Source organism: Pagrus major, chromosome 8 (assembly GCF_040436345.1).
Source record: "Pagrus major chromosome 8, Pma_NU_1.0".
Classification (NCBI taxonomy): Eukaryota; Metazoa; Chordata; class Actinopteri; order Spariformes; family Sparidae; genus Pagrus; species Pagrus major.
Window position 1 is genome coordinate 8,224,984 of NC_133222.1, and position 19,170 is coordinate 8,244,153.

The 19,170-nt window shown below is 39.9% G+C and overlaps 3 protein-coding genes across 5 annotated transcripts; 2 read left to right on the top strand and 1 right to left on the bottom strand.

The window, feature by feature from the left end:
* The first annotated feature begins 386 nt into the window (after positions 1-386).
* LOC141000544 (transmembrane protein 53) lies at positions 387-4,723 on the top strand. 3 transcript variants are annotated; one of them, XM_073471270.1, is made up of 4 exons: positions 387-543; positions 1,016-1,303; positions 2,531-2,777; positions 2,896-4,723. In XM_073471270.1, the coding sequence occupies exons 2-4, from the start codon at positions 1,067-1,069 to the stop codon at positions 3,255-3,257; spliced, it is 846 nt and encodes a 281-aa protein (XP_073327371.1). In that variant the 5' UTR covers positions 387-543; positions 1,016-1,066; the 3' UTR covers positions 3,258-4,723. The 3 variants fall into 3 exon arrangements, with proteins under 3 accessions (XP_073327371.1, XP_073327372.1, XP_073327370.1); XM_073471271.1 differs by lacking the exon at positions 387-543 and adding an exon at positions 576-646; XM_073471269.1 differs by lacking the exon at positions 387-543 and adding an exon at positions 653-933.
* A 521-nt stretch (positions 4,724-5,244) lies between these two features.
* On the top strand, positions 5,245-15,043 carry rbm28 (RNA binding motif protein 28). The gene is made up of 20 exons (XM_073472481.1): positions 5,245-5,579; positions 5,670-5,816; positions 5,903-5,982; positions 6,102-6,177; positions 6,289-6,381; positions 6,487-6,558; positions 6,646-6,748; positions 6,843-7,117; positions 7,208-7,274; positions 7,423-7,532; positions 7,617-7,690; positions 7,815-7,950; positions 9,349-9,413; positions 9,524-9,682; positions 9,949-10,098; positions 10,244-10,318; positions 10,418-10,547; positions 10,871-11,009; positions 11,304-11,418; positions 14,579-15,043. The coding sequence occupies exons 1-20, from the start codon at positions 5,462-5,464 to the stop codon at positions 14,711-14,713; spliced, it is 2,319 nt and encodes a 772-aa protein (XP_073328582.1). The 5' UTR covers positions 5,245-5,461; the 3' UTR covers positions 14,714-15,043.
* Positions 15,044-15,201: 158 nt separating this feature from the next.
* On the bottom strand, positions 15,202-17,488 carry lepa (leptin a). The gene is made up of 3 exons (XM_073471229.1): positions 17,155-17,488; positions 16,276-16,467; positions 15,202-16,179 (listed from the first exon to the last, which is right to left on the bottom strand). The coding sequence occupies exons 2-3, from the start codon at positions 16,423-16,425 to the stop codon at positions 15,844-15,846; spliced, it is 486 nt and encodes a 161-aa protein (XP_073327330.1). The 5' UTR covers positions 16,426-16,467; positions 17,155-17,488; the 3' UTR covers positions 15,202-15,843.
* Between the last annotated feature and the right edge of the window lie 1,682 nt (positions 17,489-19,170).

The following is a 19,170-nucleotide window of genomic DNA, read 5'->3' on the forward strand; positions in this document are numbered from 1 at the left end:
TGTTATTATAGGTCTATTGTGTTTCACATGACTAAGCCTACAATTACATTTTTTCATTCCTTTCTCATAATATATCAGACTTTGAACCTTTGTCTGCCTGCTCATCCCTGTATCCATGGCCATTTCCTTTATTTAAACAGATCTAGGCTATTTAATTGTTCTATATAGGTTATTTCAGTCAGTAATATTGTAATGTAATATATTCCTTTAAAATGAAGGTAACTAGTAATATGTAATATATTGCATTTTAAAAGTAACTATATAATATGAATATATACATACACACCCATTGGACCGGTCAGACTCGTGCAGTACAGCTCATGTCCTGAGGGGGGCGGCAGTGCGCATGACTGAGGACACACACGGATGTCGGAGGCGAAGAGGAAGCTGCCAGCGTGAACAGAAGATATCCTGAAGTCTGGATCAGCACTGTTGTTTCAGTTTGCACAGATTTGGCTCGTTAATCTTCAACGTGACACCGGTGTGCTGCAGAAGAGCCCGCCTGTCTCTCACTGACCATCACTGGCGCACAATTGAAATCAGGTTCGTAGCTCAAGCCAGCAAAAGACAGAATAAAAGTTTATGTTATCACCTCTAAACAGTTTTGACCTCGACGCAGAGTTAAATCTGGCAGCATGTGTTGGCGGTGTGTTTGACACAACTTTCTCGGCTCTTCTTAAACAGAAGTACAATTTGAGGTTTTTAATGTGAAATGAAATATCTCGTGTTTTAACGTGAGGTTTATAGCTTTTTCTTAACATTTCTGTAAGCTAGCTTGAGTTGAATTTGTGCTCTTAACACATTGCTAACGCTTTAACTAGGTTAGCTTTTCAAGTTAATCAGGTAATAATGAGTTAGCATGACGTCAACATGACTCTCCAGTTACCTTGGCTCACAACAACAAGGCACACACACACTGTTTGTGATTGTTATGTGAGTATGTCATCTGAACAAATGTTGTCTCACTGTCATTCTTATTTTTCTTCATTGTCCCCTTGTTTCCTCTTCTCTCCAGACTCCCTTGTCACTTCCAGCCAATCCACTGAAAAGATTAAAAGCAGCAACTATGTTGGGCAGGACATCCCTGAGCCTGGGTGTTACTGCCCAGCGCCTCAGTAAGAATGTCACTTTCTACATCAATGAAGTGGCATCTCCAGCCTCAGGATCTCAGACCCCAACCTCTGAGCAACATAGACCTCTGATGCTGATGTTGCCTTGGATGGGTTCGCGTCCTCAAGCTGTGGCCAAGTATTGTGAAATCTACTTCCGCACTGGCTTTGATGTGCTTGTAGTAGAGAGTGAGGTAAGGACAATGTAAAGCTGTGACACTGTGATTTACAAAATGTTGAATTCAGTCAGTGTTTTGTCTAACCAAATATTGTTTTGGTTATATCCAATACAGAGGTTTGAGATTTATCATTCTTGCATGTAGAAATGTGTCTTCCTATGTCTTTGCTCAGATTCTGTAGTGGCCATTTTTAGACAGTGTCAACAGACTTCTACCCTCAAACGACCCACATGCATATTTGTACAACAACAAACAACGCATGCGTCACCATCAGTAGTACAAAGGTACAAAGTATTATTGCTGTATAGGTTATGTGTAACTTGAGGACAAGCCTGAGGGAAAGTCAGGTCTTAAATTGTGGTCACATGGCCGTGCAGTGATATATGATACAAGTGGTGGCATCAAGCCAAAGTATAAAATAAAGTGCGAACAAAGACAGGGAAGGAGAAGGGTGCAAGCTAATGGATGTAAACATGGTTGTCAACAGTGTGGGTTTCAAACCTTTAAGAAAGTTTGACTCTGAAAATGTTTTTAGATGTTTTATGGAGAAGGAAATTCAGCTTCCAGCACATTTGGTAGACCTGAGAAATACATGTATATGTTATATTTTTAATACAGGTTGAACTAGAGACCATCTTGTGACGGGATCAAATCAGCCGTTGCGCCTGTCAACATGTTCACGTTCTGACCTATGACCACTCAGTTGTCATTGCAACATAATCACACGAGTAAAAATTATTTTTCATTTTTATCTCAACTACACAGCTGTAAAGTGTGCGACTGTATTCTGCACGGTGGTGACATTGTGTTGACAAAATCTGTCCAGACAGACATATAGACACCTGGCAAAGTACTCAAAACTGTTTCGTTGGTAGTTCCCTATACAAAAGATGTATCCGGGACCTCGAATGTTTGCTCAGACCATGCCCTTCTTCAAACTCTTCAAACAATTTTTATCCTCTCCAGCTCAGGTTTTCTTCTCTGCCGCTGTGTTTGTTTTCGTTTATTTTTTAAAGATAAATGCCAACAGTCGGCAGTGGCGCAGTGTCCTTTTCTTTTATATAGATAATGGAACAGAGGTTATTTCAAGATTGGATGGGAAAATTCTGTGGCAGGTATTTGAGCCATGATATTGTCCGTCTGCATCCTGCAATGTTATTACATCTTTAAACAGCCCAGTGACCTTTTTTCATTGCCAAAGGCTGATAAGAAAAAGACAGGTCTCTGTTTGTTTTACTCAAGGTTCAAGATTTCCTGTGGCCTCGCTGGAGTCTGGAGCGTGGAAAGACGTTGCTGGAATTGCTCCTGAGTGAACCCTTTGACTCCCGCCCCCTGCTCGTCCATGCCTTCTCCATTGGTGGCTTCACGTTTTCTCAGCTGCTGGTGAACGTTTGCCAGGATGTGCAAAAATACGAGGCGCTCACACAGAGGATCAAAGGCCAAGTGTACGATAGCTTGGTGGTGGGCTCGCTGGAGACGATGGCCATAGGTCAGTATTAACATGATTTAACACAATTTATAATTTCAATTCATTAGTATCCAGTATGCACACAGGCATCATTTTTCAGTGCAAATGAAGGAAGTGCGGTTTTCTCCTCTCTGCCCAGGTCTTGGCAAGACTGTATTTCCTCGTTGGGAGACAGCGGTGAAACAAATGAGCCTGTTATACTTCAGCATGTTCCGACACCAAACGGTGGACTACTTTAACACGGCCATCGATGCCTTTTGGAACACTCCCTTCACCGCTCCTGCACTGTTCTTCTTCTGCGAGAACGATCCCATGTCCGACCCACGAGCTATGGAGGAAGTGATCGATCATTTGCGTAAGCGCGGGATGGACGTCACAGCAAAGAAGTGGGCCGATTCAACACACGCAGGTCACCTAAAGAGGCACCAGCAAGAGTATCTGACCACCCTTGACATGTTCCTACACTCAATCCGTTTGGCCCCGCTGAAGGCCAAGATGTAAGATGGTTTCCTTCCAACTTAATGACATATTAACTTGACTTTGCTTGTTTTTTTGTTTAACCTACAATGTTTGTTAGCCTACGGTGTGTTATTGCAGCAGTGATATTTAACTTTGGGAAAATCCATTTATTTAACTTTTGCACAAAATACGGTACTTGATGTAGGTGGAGTAACGTTACGGTCAGCTTTTAGTTCTGTTCAGTTTGATTGACAAAACGACTCAGGTGGACATACTGGGAATACATTAAACTTTTATAAATGGACAGTAAAATAATCTTATTTATTCCTGTTTACTGACAACTTATTTTAGTAATGTACGTATTAAGACTAAGCGTTGTGGCTGCCTTTCTGTGTGTGCCTGAAAACAGATTTGAAGCTTCAGGGATTTAAACTTAGGAAACACAGTGACATCTGGTGGTGTGTACAAGTTATAGCAGCCCTTTAAGACTGAGGCCCAAAACACTAAGACACCTCACTAATTTCAATTTCAGATTTTCAGTCTCAAACAACATGTGCGATAAAAGTCCGAGAAGCCTAAATGTTATTTATGAAATCATACTCTGGTTTAGAAGCGCCGCAGTAAATGCACATGTTATTGTAGAATGCAGTAAAAAGAATTATTCTATATTATTATATATAATCTGCTCTTTTTTCTTGATTTACCGAGTTATTATTTTGTCAGTAAAATGTCGAAACATGGTGAGAAAATGCATACATCCTGGGTTCGGGATTCTTCATTCTTTTGTCAGGGGCCACACTACTGTAAGTTGTTTTTGTTTAGGTATAGTGGCTTTAACTTTTTCATGTGGTTGATGATACTCTTGTCTCAGGAAATGAAGTAACCGAATTACGGATTTTATCTAGATAGATATTAAAGTTGTACTTTTACATCTCTCACATTGGCACTGTGACTATAAAATTATGCCTGGCATGTTACCTTGTGAAACCAGCCAGTTAATGCTGCAGTGTTCAGACACTGTGCGTGCACATACACAGTTTTTGAGTATGAGATGAAACATAAAACCAATCTAATGTTTACACAAACAATAAGGACCACCGGTTTTAATGGTCTGCCAGTGCTCAGAAGAATATGTCTTCTTTGATGGTGCACCGTAACACATCCATATCATATGACCTCTTGAGACAGACAGCACAATGAGCCTCATTTGTAAATGTGTACTAATTAATGGTGCTTTCACAAACTGCCAAAGAATGAAGTAACGAGTTAGACTTAAACTGCTGGCGTGAGCTAACAGGTGGCTTGGGAGATTCCTTTGTTGAACCTTGAATGAACAAATGAAACGCACGTTTATTGAAGGTGGTTGTTGAACATGAAAATGTGCCTCTGATATTGTAATGCTTTGTGTCTCATAACTTGAATATTTCATACGTGTCTTATTTGTGCAATTAAAATACATTTTTATTAATATGTTCTTTAACATTGTGAATAAATGTGAAGGCATCTTGTTTGAGGTGATTTCTTTTCAGACTCCAAATTTAATTTCAAATGGCGTTGTCAGTTTTTCTGCTAAAATGTAAAGCATTGTGTGTTTCCACTTTGAAAGTACTCACAATACACACACACACAACGTTAAGTTCAGTGCATCACAGATAGGGCACACTTTTTTGTGTGAAAAACAATCAAAGAGTCTTAAAGAAGTAATCATATATCATGAGGTCTTCCGGCACAAATAAAGGATAAATAAATGGAAGTCCTATTTTAATCTTATTCTATTAGTTTTCTGTTTTATTTTATGATATTCTACATTTTCACATGTGACTAGTGTATTTTCTGCTATTAATATGATTTGTTATTTAAGCTGTACTTGTTCTTTTTGAATAAACAAACAAGTGGGAGAGTGATGGATGATAAATGTGGGCCTCCCTCCGGGCCGGCAGGGGGCGGCACTGCGACTTCCTGCACGCGAATGAGAAAAGTGTAGGCTCGAGACCGTTTCCGGTAAGTTTCCAAGATGGCTGCCCACACATGTAAACATGCGACTCAATGTGGAAGCTAGTGGTGTTCACGTTAAACACTTCTAAAGCGCGTTTACATCTCACGGATTCGTGTGATACCGAATAGTTTGATGGTAACTTTCAGTGCTGGGTTGTTAACAAATTAGACATCCGTTTGTGAGTTATTACCGAGCCTGAGAGGCTAACACTAGCGAGCTAACGTTAGCGTTAGCTAGCCAGCAGACAGCCATGGCAGCGAACACCCTATTTGTTACGTCTCTACCAGCTACAGCTACAAATAAACAGTTGGAGGAGTTATTCTCTGAAATTGGTCCGGTAAAGCAATGCTTCGTGGTCAAAGAGAAAGGTGAGTTTGTCGCTGTCATTTCTTTCGGCCCACTTTTCGCAGTGCAAAATAAATGTTAACTTAAATGCCCCGTTTCTTTTTGTTAACCAGGCACGGAAACATGCCGGGGGTTTGGTTATGTCACCTATTCCATGGCGGAGGATGCACAGCGAGCTCTGAAAGAAATCAAAGAATACGACGGGAAGAGGGTTTCTCTGTCAGTGGCTAAGAGGAAATTAAAAGACAATAAGAAACCACGTATGTACAAAGCCATGTCCTAAAACCAGAAACTGGGCCAGCTCATAAGCTATGTCAGCTTGATAACCCCTACTCATGTCTTGCAGTTCCGCAATTTCCGAAATCCCCAGGCGTCAAGAAAAACCTCCTCAAAGCGAAACTCATCATAAGGAACCTCAGTTTTCAGGTACAGCATGATACATGACTGGTAAAAAGGACTCTTTGATCCATTCTCTAAATTTCAGCTACAGATTCACTGTTGAAGTGATGCTTTTGCTATAGCACATAAAATGTCCTGTGTTACAGTGCTCCGAAGATGATCTGAAGCAAGTTTGTGCAGCGTTTGGAGAAGTTCTTGAGGTCAAAATACCCCTCAAACCTGGTAAAAAAAAAATGTCTTTAACTCTTACTGTGTGAAGAAATAAACCACAAAATGTTGTGTAACCTTTGAGGAGGTTGATTGTTTCTTATGTCTTTTTCGTTCTTTGTGCAGATGGGAAGATGCGAGGATTTGCCTTTGTCCTCTTTAAAACTGTGTATCAAGCAGGGAGGGCACTTAAAGCATTGAACCTGAAGGAGATCAAAGGTCCGTGAAGGAGATGCTAAACCTTGCTGATATTTAAGTCACACTGTCTATTGTCGTCATTGTTTGGTAAATTATTTTCTTTCTTACGTTATTGTTGACTCGCAGGTCGGCAGGTAGCGGTGGACTGGGCTGTGCCTAAGGACCGGTATCTTGCCACACAGCAACCCGCAAGTGCAGGTAATTTTAACATTAACAGTGAAAAGAAAACTCTTTTCTGTTTCCTGATAGTCATTGAAAATACGCACTGTTTTGTTTGCCGAATAGGAAATAAGAATACTGCGGAGGCAACTGCAGAACATCCAGACACAGAAAGTGATGAAGAAGAGCAGGATGAAGGGAAGCCACAGGCAGCACCTGAGAAGAAAAAGTATGATCCTCAAATGTGTATATCTCTGTCAACATAAGACAGTATAAAACTAGATTAACGTCACTGGTTTATTTTGTGTCAAATCTTTCTACAGAGTCACCTCTAAAAAAGCTGTACAACAGGTAGAGGAATCCCAATCAGATGACGAAGATGAGAGCGAGGAACAAGAAAGTGAAGAAGAGGAGGAGGAGGAGGAGGAGGAGGAGGAGGATGATGATGGTGATGATGATGATGATGTGTCCCAGGAGGAAGAAGATGATAAAAGTAGCCTTGATTCAAATGATGATCAAGATGAGAGTATGGATGAGGATGAGGAGGAGGAGGACGACGAGGACGAGGACGATGAAGAGGATAAAGCGAAAAAAGCAGGTTTGTTTTTGATATTTTGACACGTAATGGAAATATTCTCCTCTTAAAAATGTTGTTTTGACACTGATGATCTGCTTCTTTCATCTGTAGCTCAAAAGAAAGCCTCAAGGAGACTCCTCCCTTCAGATGTGAAAGATGGCAGAACACTTTTCATCAGGTCTGCTATTATTTTCACTACTTAATCTTAAACTTGCCATCATTTAAATTACTGAGCCCCATTTCTCCATCCTCAGATTCTTTCTGCATTCATCCTCATTTATAACTGTATCATAACTTTTTTCCCATCTTAATCCTGTCTGATTTAGGAACCTGTCCTTCGACACGGAGGAGGAAGGTCTTGAGGAAGTTCTTCTACAGTACGGGGAGCTTAACTACGTAAAGATTGTTGTCAACCCAGACACAGAACATTCAAAAGGTCTGTGGTGCTCTTAGTGAAACATTCCTCTTTCTGCTTTTTTGATAAAACCCGCTGATTGACTCAATTTGTGTTTATTTTCAGGTTGTGCATTCGCTCAGTTTAAGACTAAAGAAGCGGCAGAGAAATGCATGGCTGCAGCAGAGGTTGAGTCAGAGGTAATACGCAATCTCACATGCATTCAATTTTGAATAATTAACGACAAATATTTCCTGTATCTGCTTGTTTTGTTCAATGAGCTGATGTTACTGCCTTCTTCTAACATTTGTTTATTTGATGCAGAGTGGTGGCATCCGTGTAGATGGCAGGAAGCTGTTTGTTGTGGCAGCAGTGACCAGAGAAGATGCTGCCAAGCTGAAAGTGGACAAGACGAAAGTAGAAACAGGCACCAGGAACTTGTACCTAGCCAGAGAGGGATGTGAGTAAACCCATTTTATGCTCTCCTTATCACAGTTTTTACCACTTCAGCTGTACAGGTGATCCATACAGATTTGACTTAAATCACACATGGAAACTGTGAGCCAAGATATCTCAATATGGGATATGGATACAATTACAGTCGCGGTCAAAAGTTTACATACACTTGTAAAGAAAATGTACATCATGGCAGTCTTCAGTTCAAATTATTGCTACAGCTCTCATTTCTTCTGTGATGGAATGAGTGGAACACTTATGGGTCTTCTGAAAATGTGACCAAATCTGCTGGCTCAAAAATATACATACAGTAACCTGAACAATCAATTTGGGTGATTATAGAAAGTTGTGTGAATCAAATTTTCTTTGTAGCGTGGCCTCTTAACTTCTTCTGAGTGATTATGATTGATAACAGCTGGTGACTTTTCTGGGCCCATTTTAATAGGACTTGTTTGATACGCCCACTAGACTCAGCCACAAAACACTGTAATGCGAAAGTCTAAAGAGCTCAGTATTGATCTGAAAGAGCGCATTATTGATTTGAACAAATCAGGAAAGTCACTTGGAGCCATTTCAAAGCAGTTACAGGTCCCAAGATCAATTGCAAGTATAAAATGCATAGCACAGAAGCACATCTGGTGGTCTAAAGAAAGTAAATGGAATAATGAAGATGGAGGATTATCTCCAACTTCCTCAGGAAAACCTAAAATCATCAGCCAGAAGATAGGTGTTCCAACAGGGCAATGATCCCAAACACACGTCAAAAGTGGTAAATGAATGGCTAAATCAGGCTAGAATTGAGGTTAGGTTTTGGAATAGCCTTCCCGAAGTCCTGACTTTCTCCCATCGAGAACATGTGGACCGTGCTGAAGACACAAGTCCGTGCTAGGAAGCCAACAAATTTGGTTGAACTTCACAGATTCTGTCAAGAGGAGTGGTTAAAATTTCTGCCAGACGACTACCAGAAGCTTGTGGATGGCTATCAAAAGCACCTAATTGAGGTGAAAATGACCAAGAGACATGAACCAAATATTAGAATTATTGTATGTATATTTTTGAGCCAGCAGATTTGGTCACATTTTCAGAAGACCCTTAATAAATTCAGATTTGAAGCAAACTTAATGGATGTCCACTCATTCCATCACAGAAAAATGTGAGCTGTAGAAAACATTGGAACTGAACTTTTGACCGTGACTGTATATTGAGAGACAATAAGAAAGATAAAAGGTCTAGTGTGGACTACACACTGGACCTTTTTAAATACATCACTGTGTGTTAACAACTACTTCAGAAGGCCATGCCTGTCTTGTGAAGTTCCTATTAGAATATTGAAACAGAAATATTGACACATCTCAGTCTGGTCTGATACCTTATGCTATTCTCTTCCGACTGCAACACTTAGTGGTCCGTGCTGGAACCAAGTCTGCAGAGGGCGTGCCTGAAGCAGACATGATCAAAAGAACCAGAGTGAGTTTCTTTTTAATTCACCATAATGAATTTTTACTTTATCTACACAAATCATGTCTTAAATTACTACTATGTTGACATGTACTTTTGTTGTCACACATTTCCCTTAGTTTGAAGAACTAAAGAGGGCCAAGCTTCGGGACATAAACATATATGTGTCGAAGACTCGTCTGTGTATCCATAACCTGCCCAAGTCAGTGGACATTAAAAAACTCAGAGCACTGTGCCTCGAAGCAGTAAAAGACAAGAAAGGAGTCCGCATCACAGAGGTGAGAAACAAAATGGCATAGTGGTCGACATTTCATTGAATATAGCATTATCATTTTAACATTATCATTCATTTGAGGCCTTGAAAAAAACATTCTTGGAAATAGTTTAATATGTTTTTAATTCTGTGACAAGCTAATATTCCACTTGCACAGTGGAATATTAGCTTGTCACAGAATTAAAAACATAGTGCCTGTCGGCCCAGCAGGGGGTGCTGTTGTTGTATTTATTAATGCTGTTTGTGTGTGACTCCTGTTTCTCCTTTCAGTGTCGGGTGATGTATGACAAGAAGCCAGTGAAGGGTCAGGTGATGGGAACATCGTTAGGTTACGGCTTTGTCCAGTTCCAGGAGCATGAACATGCTCTCTGCACACTCCGTCACCTTAACAACAACCCCACCATCTTTGGCCCGCACAAGGTACATTTTTGCAACAGAGTATATAAGTGCTGAATTTGGTTTGGCACACTTTATTCTTAAACAAATGTTAACATATTTCTTTTCGTGGTCCACTAGCAGTTTTGAGTCAGTGAAGCATAACCATGTATTTTATGTCACCCTGCAGAGACCTATTGTTGAGTTCTCCCTGGAGGATTTAAAGAAACTAAAAATGAAAGAAGAACGACAACAAAAAAACAAGGTTGGTTTGTATCAATTTGTGTGATGGTTACACCTTTCCCATTCAAATTGGGAAAGGCTTTTTTCATAAATGGAAAGTAATGTGTGCATATTTTTGCAGGAGTTTGCCAAAAATCAGCGTTATAAAGAAGGGGCGATACCTCAGTCCCAGGCGGCTAGAGATGGAAAAGGACCACGGAAAGGTGGAAATGAAGCACCGTCCTCATCATGGCAGGCAGGAAAGGAGAGAGGTTTGAAAATACTATTTCTGTAATTACGTTCTTTTCATCTTTGTTCTGTTAAGAGAACAAATTAGGCGGTTTGACACGAGGATCTAATGCAGATGGGCTTGAAATGGTTGCGTTTCCCCTGGACAACTTTTGATAGGTGATGGGAAAACACCTGCCCTGATACATGCTGTTCCCCATGCTTGTGCTGTTCTGATTCCATTTTTTTAAAAAAGATGAAAAACATGATACACTGTCACAGCACCACATTATGTTTATGTTACCATTTAGATCCATTTCAGTTTTTTTAAGACAATATTCTCTTTTCCGTTTCTGTGTTTTATCAGATCCTCCTCAACAACAGAAGAAAGACAAACGCTATTCTGGCTTCATGACCAACCCTGAGGTCGAGCACATAGAGTTGGAGCACGGAAAGAAACGGAGGAAGGTTCTAGCTTTTCCCTCCCATAGGGGACCCAAGATCAGGTACAGTTTTTATTATGTTAACTGATCTCTTGTTTACAAATTACTGTGAATCACTTAATGCTTAAGCAGATAAAACTTGAAAGTATGACAAGGAGTTGCAAAAATGCTTTAGAAAATTTGCTTCTTTATTACATAAACATACAAAACCAAACTCCAGGTCCATTTCACTCCAGTTACTAGAATTTTAAAGTAGTCTTTCCCAAATTGGGTGAATCATGTAACATGTTTAGATCTGTCAACTATGACCAGCCCTTTTTAAAACTTGAATACACTTGAACTTTTTGTCTTTTGCAGAATGCGTGACAAAGGAAAGCAAAAGGCTCCGCCACCTAAACAAGCAAAGCCTGGATTCAACAGGAAAGAGCGTCAAAGACGACAGATGGAAAAGCCCACACAGCCCAGAAACCAGGTTAAAATATCCTCTGTGTTCTTATTTACAAGCTTGGGTCAGTTTCACAAAACACTGTGCGCTGAGGAGTAGCTGCACTGATTTTACCGATATTAGAAACTACTAAAAATCTCAAGACTCATTTCAACACCAAAAAAAGCTTCTGTATAGATGATTCTCACTTAAAGAGGTTATATTATGCTTCTTGGGGTTTTCCCTTTCTTTTATTGTGTTATGTAGCATTTTTGTGCATATAAAAGGTCTGCAAAGTGAAAAAGAAAAAGCCCAAAGTCCACGCCAAAGGGAGTTACTCTCTCCCACAGAAAACACTACCTGAAATACCTGGTTTTGAGTCGAGCCTTTACTTCCGTAACTTATGTGCATCACTATATATATATATATATATATATATATATATATATATATATATATATATATATATATATATATATATATATATATATATATATATATATACAGTGGCAAGAAAAAGTATGTGAACCTTTTGGAATTTCATTGTTTTCTGAATAAATTTGTCATAAAATGTGATCTGATCTTCATCTAAGTCAAGGGTATTGACACACATAATGTGTCTAAAAGAATAACACAAAAAAAAATCTGATCTTTCATGTCTTTATCGAACACACTCATTCAACATTCAAAATGGCAGTGGAAAAAGTAAGTGAACCCTTAGAATTAATAACTGGTTGACCCCCCCTTGGCAGCAATAACCTCAACCAAGCGCTTCCTGTAGCTGTGGATCAGACCTGCACATCAGGGGGAATTTTAGCCCATTCTTCCTGGCAGAACTGCTTTAGCTCTGTCATATTCTTTGGACGTCTCATGTGTATGGCCCTCTTCAAGTCAATCCATAGCATCTCTATTGGGTTGAGGTCTGGGCTCTGACTTGGCCACTCCAAAAGGCCGATTTTGTTTTTCTGAAGCCATTCTGTTGTGGACTTGCTCCAGTGTTTTTGGTCATTGTCCTGTTGCATCACCCACCTTCTACACAGTTTCAGCTGATGTACAGACATTCTCACATTATCCTGAAGAATTGTCTGATATACTTGGGAATTCATCTTCCCCTCAATGATTCCAAGCTGGCCAGGCCCTGATGCAGCAAAGCAGGCCCAAATCATGATGTTTCCTCCACCATACTTTACGTTTGGGATGATGTTTTCATGATGATATGCCGTGCCCTTTCTACGCCAGATGTAGTGCTGTGTGTTTTTTCCAAATAGTTCAATCTTAGTTTCATCAGTCCACAAAACTTTTTGCCAATACCGCTGTGGAGTGTCAATGTACTCTTTTGCAAACTTCAGGCGTGCAGCAATGTTCTTTTTAGTAAGCAGTGGCTTCCTTCGTGGTATCCTGCCGTGGATACCCTGCTTGTTCAATGTTTTACATATTGTAGACTCATGAACAGAGATGTTAGCCAGTTCCAATGAAGACTTCAAATCTTTGGCTGTCATTCGGGGTTGTTTATTTACCTCATTGATAAGTCTTCGTTGTGCTCTTGGTGTCATTTTGACTGGGCGCCCACTTCTTGGTAGAGTAGCAACAGTCCCAAAGTGTCTCCATTTGTAGATTGTTTGCCTAACTATAGACTGGTGAATTTCTAAAGTCTTTGAAAATAACTTTGTAACCCTTGCCAGCTTTATGTAAATCAACAATTCTTGATCGTAGATCCTCTGAAAGCTCTTTTTGGCAAGGCATGGCTCACATAAGCGTATTCTTCTTGTAAAGAGCAAACTCCCAAAGTTTGAGGGGTTTTTATCAGTCAAAGTAGCTGTAGTCCACACCTCCAACCTTATTATCTTAACGAGACTCCAGGTGTGCTAAAACCTCACTCCAATTAGCTTTTTTGAGGTCATTAACTCAAGGGTTCACATACTTTTTCCACAAGCACTATGAGGTTTTTTTGGTTGTTCTCGATAAAGACATGAAAGGTCAAAAAAATGTTGTGTTATTATTTTAGACACATTATATTTGTCAATACCCTTGACTTAGATGAAGATCAGATCACATTTTATGACAAATTTATTCAGAAAACCATGAAATTCCAAAAGGTTCACATACTTTTTCTTGCCACTGTATATATATATATACACGGCTGTACTGCAGCCATGGTTACCAGCTGTAGCAGCGTTATTTTAGATCACACTACCTTGCTCGGCATGACCCGCCCTACTCTGCCTCTGATTGCCTACATCCTGCCCATTAAGTAATGTGCATTTGCAACTTTTACCAAAGATTGAACAGAGATGAGATGTCTCACTCCATAGCTAAAACGGAGCGTTCAAGACACAGTGTCAAAAGGGTGCTGCAGCAATGCACTGTATGAGAATTTTTTTATGTTTATTTATTTTTTATTAAAGTATGTAAACGTATCATACTAGGACCCCCGAATATGAGACAATATAAGAGACAGTGTCTCCATCACATAGCTTGTCAACCAGAGAGCACTACCAAGTTTATTATTTTTTTTCTACTGTAAAATGTCCAACTTAATGCATATCTCAATCAGACAAAAAAACAGATCCTTAAAATCAAAACTATGTCCCTGAATGTTAAATAAATCAGCATGGGCTTATACTGTATATTGTTATCAGATTTTTAAAAAATCTCTTCAAAGCCCCCCTCCAGTGTGCTTAGGTATTTTTATGATATTTTATATTTTTCTGGGTCCTTTCCTGCCAATGTTGATGAGCCACACTGTTTGCCAAATATTCTTTTGCCAAATAACTACATTTTGTGCTCAAACTCACTAAATTTATGCTGTTGCTAATATGGAATAATGACATATGACTACAGTAGAATCTGTCATACGTCATCCTCCAATAGGGGTTACGGAGGAGCGTGGCTCCTTTAAGAAATGGCAGCGTGTAGTGTGTCAGTGGTCGAGCAAGAGAAGGAGAGATAGCTCCAGTGGTGCTTTCAGAGCAGACCGGTGTTGGTGACCGGAGCAGAAGGAAAGTTCAGCAAAGAAGTTGTCTAGTGGTAGTAGATGTACAGTACAGATTCAATACACAAGAACAACTTCTTAACCTTCAACAGAATTTGTACTACAAGTATTTTTAACTAAACCAAACACACAACTCTGTTTTTGAATCAAGAGCCTGTTAGTTGGGCACCATTTTCTTACACGTCATGACTGTTTTTTATTTTGTTTGTCTTTTAGAATGTTAAAATGGCAAAGAAGCCTTTCAAGAACAGGGATCAGGACCGTTTTGACAGCCTGGTGGAGCAGTACAAGAAGAAACTGACGAGTAACACCAACACCAACACGAAGAGAAACAAGTGGTTTAATAGTTAAAGCTGTGTGTATGGTTGTGTATGTGTGTGAGAGAAAATGTTGTCATTGAGAGGTTTAGAGTAAGTTCAGTGGTTGTCATAAATGTGTTTGTACATGATATGATGCCCTCTTTACTTCATTCATCCTGTCTCTGCGTTTCTGTAATCCATGCTCATGTTTGTTTTTTACTATTAAAAAAAACTGACTGATGTAAGGATAGTTGTATTTTTCATGTACGTGGCTTTTTAATGAAACAATATTAAATTCCCTTGAATTTGTGTGTAATTGTTAATCTTTACATTATTATAATAAATCCCTCTTTGTTGGATTCACAGATGAGTCAGTTCATTATGACGGCTCCTGTTTTTTTTGTTTTTTTTTAACAGGAGTTAATCATAAGCTGATAGTTCTGGATAAACACTTCCCACTCATGACCCCTGAATGTACAAGTGTAGCATTTTAGCCTGGTCTACGTGCCTTTTTCATGCCATTACACAACACTGACACACTTTTAAATTACAAAGACATTTTTTTATTTAAATATTTTTTCAAAGTTTGAACCCAGCAGTTATAAAAAATAGCATCAACTGTACAAAAATATAGAAAACATCATCTTCTGACATAAATAGCCATACTGGAAGAGCTGATGACATGGCAGTGAAATAAATGTTGCCCTTTGCTCTTCCGGTGCTTGTTGCCATACAAACACACCTGTTATTCTTGGCAAGTTTCTATCTGATTTTCTGGAATTCCCTCTAGCTGGATTGATCTTTACACAGTTGATTCATGACAGAATTAAGATATAGATCAACATTCTTCACCCGGCGTTCTGTGTTGATACAACAGTGGTGTGTAAAAATACATACTTTTAAGCAGGTGATTTATCTTAAAGCATAGACAGTTTGCATTAACATTTCTGCACAGCATACTTTTTCTGCAAACATCCTGTTCAAGTGTTTTGTAACAAGTTTCCAAAATACATATTCCTGAATACAATATATAAATAAATACATGTCTATATAAATAAGTGCATGTTCAAGAATACATTTTCTCCACAACACATTGCAAAAGTGCTACTTGATGTAGACTTGACAAATCCTTTACAAAAATCAGGCCAACAACTTACAAATATTGGTTGTACAGTCCATTTTTCAGCAAGTCTCAAGATGATCCAGATTTTTCAGCAGCAGATTGAGGAACTCCTTTACCCTCATGAGAGCCTCGATGCTCACAGTGTGGATGAACTCCTTCTTGCTCTGTAGCTCCTGCAGCGGACCTGGCACTGAAGGCTTTGGCCGCTGCTCGGTGCAGTGCCCCTGCCTCCACTGAGCGAGGTATCCAGCCAGCGAAGAGATGTCGCACTTGACCTGCGAGACCCCGTCAAGGTCGTCTGAGATCAGGCTGTTGTAGCCCTCCAAGACCATCACTATGGAGGAGGGTCCATCCAGATCATCAGCCTGAGGGCTGAGTGTAAAGCCAGGTGGAGCCTGCAGCACAGGATCAAGAGAGCGAACATGACCCGGTCAATAACACAGCAACTTTAGTAAGCACTTCAGATTGTCACCATAAACCAGAAATATTACCTGGAAGTCCTTGTTCAGCCTAACCACGAGCTGTTCAGCCATCCATTTCACTTTGGATTTCATCTTCACTACTTCCACTGGCACAGGAGCAGCTGTACCAACACTTAAAAGTTGCAGCAAAGAAAGGAGGAGGGCCAGAGTGTAGTCCATATTTGTAGTATTTCCTTGTTATTTAGAATAACACTGGTAACCCTAGAAGAAGAGTGTAATTGAGCATGATCAGAAATTTTACAGGTTATTCTCCCTTTAAATGCTGTTTGCAATTACCCTTCTCTCACTTGTGTCATCTCACCTAGAGAGCAGGCATGAGTTCATATCTGCATGGCATCATTTTATATGTAAACACAAGCTTTCTTCCAGTAAATTACTCAGCATGTTTGGTTACGGAAACAAATATTTGTGATAGAGACACCTGTGAATTTCTGACTGTGTAACAGGTACAAAGATCACTGACTTTGGCTTATGTGATTATTCTCAACCCCCAGCGTTTTTCCAAAATCTCTGCGACAAATTGACCAAAGCTGAAGCACATAAAATCCCTTGGAATTTCTCTAATAACAACGTCTCGATTGTCTCAGACGAAATCCAACAAATAAGTCCAGCTCTCAAACATTCAAAAAAGCCGTTAACTGCTCAACAGACAGATGCACTGATAAATGGAGAAAGTGAAAACAAACACAGACAGCGCAACAAAGATAGAAGAGTTGAAGCACAAATGAACAAGACGGAGAGGCGAGTTGACCTTACCTTCACTGGTGCCTGACTGTATGCCACTGTTGGGCTCCATCAGGATATCTTATAGTGGAGCACTGTTGACTCATCTCTTACTCACCTCTCTCTCCGACCCCCTGTCCCCCCACCATCCACCCCCTCACTTACCTCTCTCCATCTCATATCGCTTATTCCCTGGTGGTACCTCCGGGGATGGGACACAAGTTGAATATGCAGTACATTTATGGTAACTGCCTTGTGACATGTTTGAGTCATGAGGCTCACAAACAAGTTGATCACAATGAGAAAGTGTCTGTCTAGACCCCCCTGAACTCTCCCGGCAGCTGCTTAACAACTTCACTGGAGCAGCGGTGGGTTAATTATTGCTCATTTTAAAAGTGGGTAAAGTACTGCTTTTTGACATAGTGCGCCCAAAATTGCACAACATCTCAATATCCACGTGTAATCGGAACACTGATAGTTAACAGATGATAGTGATAGTAACCCTAACCCTCATTTTTGCAGCTTGACCGGTTAGTATACCATATATGTCGTATCCTGTACTGACACTGACCTACCTTCACTGCTCGTTCTAAACATTGCCTAATGCAGCCAGGTGCCAAGATCAGTTACGTCAGTATTTATTTAGCATGTACCATCACACAGTGTTTTAGCACAGCTGTACAGTAGCAGGAAATGAAGAAACGAAACAAAATAAATATGACAGTAAAAGTACAACAGAAAACACATGAGAGCAGTGACATGACAGAGATAGTCCCAGACGTAATTTATTGTTGCTTTTCCAAATAAAAGTAGCCATGTATGACACACTATGTATGTTTTTCTCCTGACAGATGAGCTGCATTTCTTGTATAAGAGCTGGATATGATTGTGTCACTGGGTATCAATTATCAGGGGAAAAAAAATAGTTGCAAGTTGAAATAATCAATACATTTTTGTTGGCTACCAGCCAAACGTACAGCGTCTGATTCACAGGGCAAACATCTACACACATGCTTTACACACATACTATTTGAGGTAACAGGTCTCCCAAAGCATCATTGCATCACTCAGAATGGACATAAGATGATGTTTTGTCGGATTATCTGCACATTTAACCCAAGAAAATGATCCTGCTTAATCTTTTCAGGTTGAGTTTAATAGATTTGTAGTGAGATTCTTGATGATAGATTTTGATTGCATGACCTAATGTGGGTGCTAATTATCAGCTCCTCCTTCTCACATAAAGCAGTAACCATGCATTCACAGTGTGAACGCACACCACTCAAACTGTCCTTTGAATGTCCTGAGTGAAGTTCTGATTTAAGGCTTAAAAGTGCAATGTGTAAGATTTTTAATTTTTTTTTACTAAAATCATCAACATGATGCGAAAAATTAAAAGTTCTGTCGTTTAATGTCTTTGTATTGTGCTGCAGAGATATCTACTGAATTTAGCATGCTAACCAGCTAGCTGTCCCAATCCAAAGCTCTTGTGTTAGTGGTGGAGACACCAACACTCCTCTGCTGCCCCGAGCTCCCATTTGTGATTGCTAGCTGCATGGCTAACTGAGCTCACTAGCTAACAGGAGCTACATTTAGCAGCAGCTGGCAGTAACATATGCTGCCCCCCTATTTGTTTTGAGTATGAATTCTGCAGATGGCCAATTCTTACATATTGCACCTGTAAGGCCGGTCATCGAATGAGCAACAATAACATTATCATTTCATATAACAAGATAGACACTAGATGTTTCTCATGTAGGTCTCCTGTCTTTATAGATGTGTCAGCCACAAGTCAAGCACACAATTCCCGACTTATTTCCGATGTATTCTTGCTAAATGGTCTCATTTGCTGTAATACATTGCGCTTCTTGGAAGAGTGTTTTGAAATCGGTGTATTTTTCCACACAGAGAAGCACACGTCAGTTGTTGCTGCACAGAGAACGAATTTAGTGACTGTGCTGAGCAAGTTTCTGTTTCTCAGAAACAGAAAGAGGTCAGAGAGTCCAACATTGTGTGTCTAAGAGGGAGAACTGCATCCACAGGGGGGAAAAAAACAGGACCATGATGGTAATTTCACTTTTCTCCCTTTAAGTAACTTACAGTAAATGCTGCAAAATAATTCATGCACGTGCTCCACACATGTAGGGGGGGGGCTCATAAAACTATGAAAACAGCCATTGC

Bases quoted from the DNA above. Each gene is read 5' to 3' on its own strand.
- LOC141000544 (XM_073471269.1), top strand. From the start codon at position 871: ATGACTCTCCAGTTACCTTGGCTCACAACAACAAGGCACACACACACT. The intron at 1,304-2,530 runs GTAAGGACAATG...GTTTTACTCAAG, and splicing joins TGCTTGTAGTAGAGAGTGAG to GTTCAAGATTTCCTGTGGCC. The intron at 2,778-2,895 runs GTCAGTATTAAC...CTCTCTGCCCAG, and splicing joins GCTGGAGACGATGGCCATAG to GTCTTGGCAAGACTGTATTT.
- rbm28 (XM_073472481.1), top strand. From the start codon at position 5,462: ATGGCAGCGAACACCCTATTTGTTACGTCTCTACCAGCTACAGCTACA. The intron at 6,559-6,645 runs GTAATTTTAACA...TTTGCCGAATAG, and splicing joins ACAGCAACCCGCAAGTGCAG to GAAATAAGAATACTGCGGAG. The intron at 9,414-9,523 runs GTGAGTTTCTTT...CATTTCCCTTAG, and splicing joins ACATGATCAAAAGAACCAGA to TTTGAAGAACTAAAGAGGGC.
- lepa (XM_073471229.1), bottom strand. From the start codon at position 16,425: ATGGACTACACTCTGGCCCTCCTCCTTTCTTTGCTGCAACTTTTAAGT. The intron at 16,180-16,275 runs GTAATATTTCTG...CCTGTGCTGCAG, and splicing joins GGCTGAACAAGGACTTCCAG to GCTCCACCTGGCTTTACACT.